Source organism: Crinia signifera, chromosome 7 (assembly GCF_055691185.1).
Source record: "Crinia signifera chromosome 7, ASM5569118v1, whole genome shotgun sequence".
Taxonomy (NCBI): Eukaryota; Metazoa; Chordata; class Amphibia; order Anura; family Myobatrachidae; genus Crinia; species Crinia signifera.
In genome coordinates, this window is record NC_139223.1 from 192,285,542 (window position 1) to 192,288,747 (window position 3,206).

Here is a 3,206-nt window from a genome sequence, read left to right on the forward strand (position 1 = left end):
CCGCAGAAACCCAGGAAAGATCGCAGCTCCTTAAGCTTGTTTGGACGGGGCCACTTTTTCACTGCCTCTACCTTTTCAGGATCGGTCGCCACACCATCTCTGCTGACAATATGCCCCAAGTACTTCACTCGTGATTGGCACAACCGGCACTTGTCAAGCGATAGCTTCAACCCTCCTTCGATCAACCTCTCCAGCACTTTCAGCAGGCGTTGGTTATGCTCTTGAAGGGTTGACCCGAACACGATGATATCGTCCAGGTACACGATGACTTCGCGGTACACCATATCACCCACGATCCTTTCCATTGTCCGTTGGAAGGTGGCTGGGGCTCCCTTGACTCCTTGGGGCATGTTCAGAAACTCGAAGAATCCCAATGGGCAGATAAAGGCTGTCTTTTCCCTATCTTCAGGTCTCATAGGAATTTGATAGAAGCCGTTCCTTAGGTCGAGTACTGAGAACCAAGTGCTCCCTTGTAAGCAGTCTAAGGCTTCGTCTATTTTTGGCACTGTATATTGGTCAGTTACTGTCCTCTGATTTAAAGTGCGGTAGTCGACGCACATCCTGATCTTCCCGCTTTTCTTGCGAGCTACCACAATAGGGGAGGCATAAGGGCTCCGGGACTCTATGATAACTTGGTTTTCTAATAGCCCTTTCAAGTGCTGCCTCACATCCTCGAAGTCAGCTGGCGCAATTCTTCTTGAACGTTCCCGGAAAGGGGTCTCATCTGTGAGTCTTATATTGTGCTCCACTCCCTTAGCCATGCCGAGATCCCACTCTCCTTCGGAGAAGGCCTGCTTATGCTTTTCAAGTTCTTCGATTAACATGGCTCTATCATTTGGTGTAATGTCGCTCCCCTCAAAACAGTCCTGAAACTTATCTTCCCTTGTCCCCACATAGAAAGAACTTGCATTTGCCTGCTCTCTTTCTCCCTCTTGCCACTTCTGTAACACCCGGTATATGTGGGTATTTGTCCCTATTATGACAGGTGTTTCCCCCCTTTCTTTCGACAGGTCTGGGCACACTAAAGCAATTAAAGGTGTTTCTAGAGTGTCAGTCTCTTGTGATGACGTCTTGTGCAAACTGAGGTTCACGTGTACATAGCCCAGATAGGGGTACTTTTCAGCACTAAGGCCCCATATTACAAGTCCGCTGAGTGGCTGAATAGGTACTTCTGACAAGTTCTTCTCATACCACTCCTCAAATATTATGGACACCTGGGACCCGCTATCCACTAAGATTCTACACGGCTTGTTGTTGATGGACGCATCCATGTGGCAAGTGGGCCCTACTAATCCCTCAGGTAATTCCCCATTCCACCAGGAGTTTCCCATGGCGCAGCAAGTTATCTCTAGGGGGCCTATGCGGGGTTCACAGACCTCCCTCTCCCGTTTCCCTGCTCTTGACTTTCTTGGTTCAGGTGGCTATTGTCTGTTCTCCTGCCAGGGTTTCTGTATGTGCCCCGGTTACACTCGAAAGCTCTATGCCCAAACCTTCCACAGTTAAAACATCCCCTGCCACTCCCCCTTCCTAATCCTCTTATCGGGGTGTTGACGTTTGGAGTGGGGGCCTTTGCATTCTGCTTTACAATAAAATCCTCTAATTTTTTGTTTTGTTCCTCTAACATTTTAAGGATTTTGGCCTCAAACTCGCTACTTTCAGTGGCGGATTGTACCACCTTTACCTTTTTCACAGTTTTTTCCCTCATTTCAATTAGTACTTCGTCCTGCTTCACTTCCTTAAGTAAGTCATTAAAAGTAGGGGGAGGCTCTCGTATCCCTGAACATCTTAACTTCTGCGCAACAGGGTCACTAGTTAATGCTCCTCTGAGAAGCTGCTTCATCCTGTGTTTGTCTACCTCCGTTTTCTCTATTCCTCCCTTATCCACTATTTTATACAATAACTTGTCTAGGCGGATCAGGAAGGTGCTTAGCTTCTCCCCAGGGTCTTGGAATGTATGGTGTAATCGGGACGTAAGGTCCCCTACATCCTCCAGGGTCCCAAAAGCATAATCCAGGGCCTCAAAATACGTTTCCAGGGTGGCATTGGGGCTACTGCGCCTGGCTGCCTGGATAATTCCCATGGCGGGGCCCCTCAAACTTTCTACCACCCTTTGCCTTTTAATCTTATCTGGGCACTGCCACTCTTCAGCTTGCTGTATGGCTGCCTCCTTCCATGCCTCATAGGCTTCCTCTCCCGTGGGTATTGGGATAATCCCAGAAAATATACGCAGCCTACGGTAACTTCCCTCATAGTGCCACCTTTCAAGTTGAGTCACCACCCTGTCTACTATAACCTCAAATTGTCCGCCACTTACATTGGTGGTTTGGCTTTGGGTATCATTATCCTCTACATCCTTTTCCTCTTTCCCTTTGGCATTTGCATTAGTGGTGGGGTTTACATTGCTGGCAGGCCCTTCTGGTTTTACTGGCCCTATTATATGCCATTTCCTCCCTGTTTCTTCACTAGCTAAAACCATTGCCGGGAGTAAGCTGGGGTCTAACTCTCTCAAATTCTCTACGAGAAATGCTGTTACCTTCCCCAAGGCTCCCTTCCATTTGTCCACTATTTTTGGTTTAAGCACACCATACAGTTTATCTGCTTGTTCTAGTACCTCTTCATCTGAGAACTCCGAAAAGTTTCCTGCTATTCCTAGGCATTTCCTAGGGTCCCTATCATTTTGTATACACCACTCGTGTATATCCATTCCTGTTAAAGTCTCCATCTTATATATGTTTGGTAAACAGGAAATCCTACCAAATCTCAGCTCCAGTGCCTCCAAATGTAACCACCTTTTAATTGCAGGTATGTGGCTACCACGTGTACTATACTGATTTTGTACTTGTTTCCTTTTAGGGCTCTCAAATGAATAGAGGTACTGCGCGTTTATATAAAAGGTAAGTTTACTTTTCAAAATGTGATGAATATAATATTACAATGTAAACATTTGAATTCAATAAACAACTTTTACATAGCATACGGTTTCAATTAATGACTTTAACATGACACATCAACAACCTCATAGAACAAGCAGAACATAACTTTACACTATAACCTTATATGACATACCTAAATTCAATGAACAACTACACTTTCTGTACATTTAGTAATGCATGCATTTACACAAAAAGTAATTACCATGCGCTGGCCAGCATTAAAAAACACTGCATATAAATACACTTGTTGGCGCGCGTTGGGGCCCTTGCTGA

At 45.7% G+C, this 3,206-nt stretch overlaps 1 protein-coding gene across 1 annotated transcript; it reads right to left on the minus strand.

Moving 5' to 3' along the window:
- Positions 1 to 1,357: 1,357 nt before the first annotated feature.
- LOC146021324 (paraneoplastic antigen Ma2-like) lies at positions 1,358 to 2,704 on the minus strand. Its single transcript, XM_083155116.1, has one exon. The coding sequence runs from the start codon at positions 2,702 to 2,704 to the stop codon at positions 1,358 to 1,360; it is 1,347 nt and encodes a 448-aa protein (XP_083011242.1).
- Positions 2,705 to 3,206: the final 502 nt, after the last annotated feature.

What these genes read in the sequence shown, in the direction of transcription:
- LOC146021324 (XM_083155116.1), bottom strand. Translation starts at nt 2,704, where the DNA reads ATGGATATACACGAGTGGTGTATACAAAATGATAGGGACCCTAGGAAA.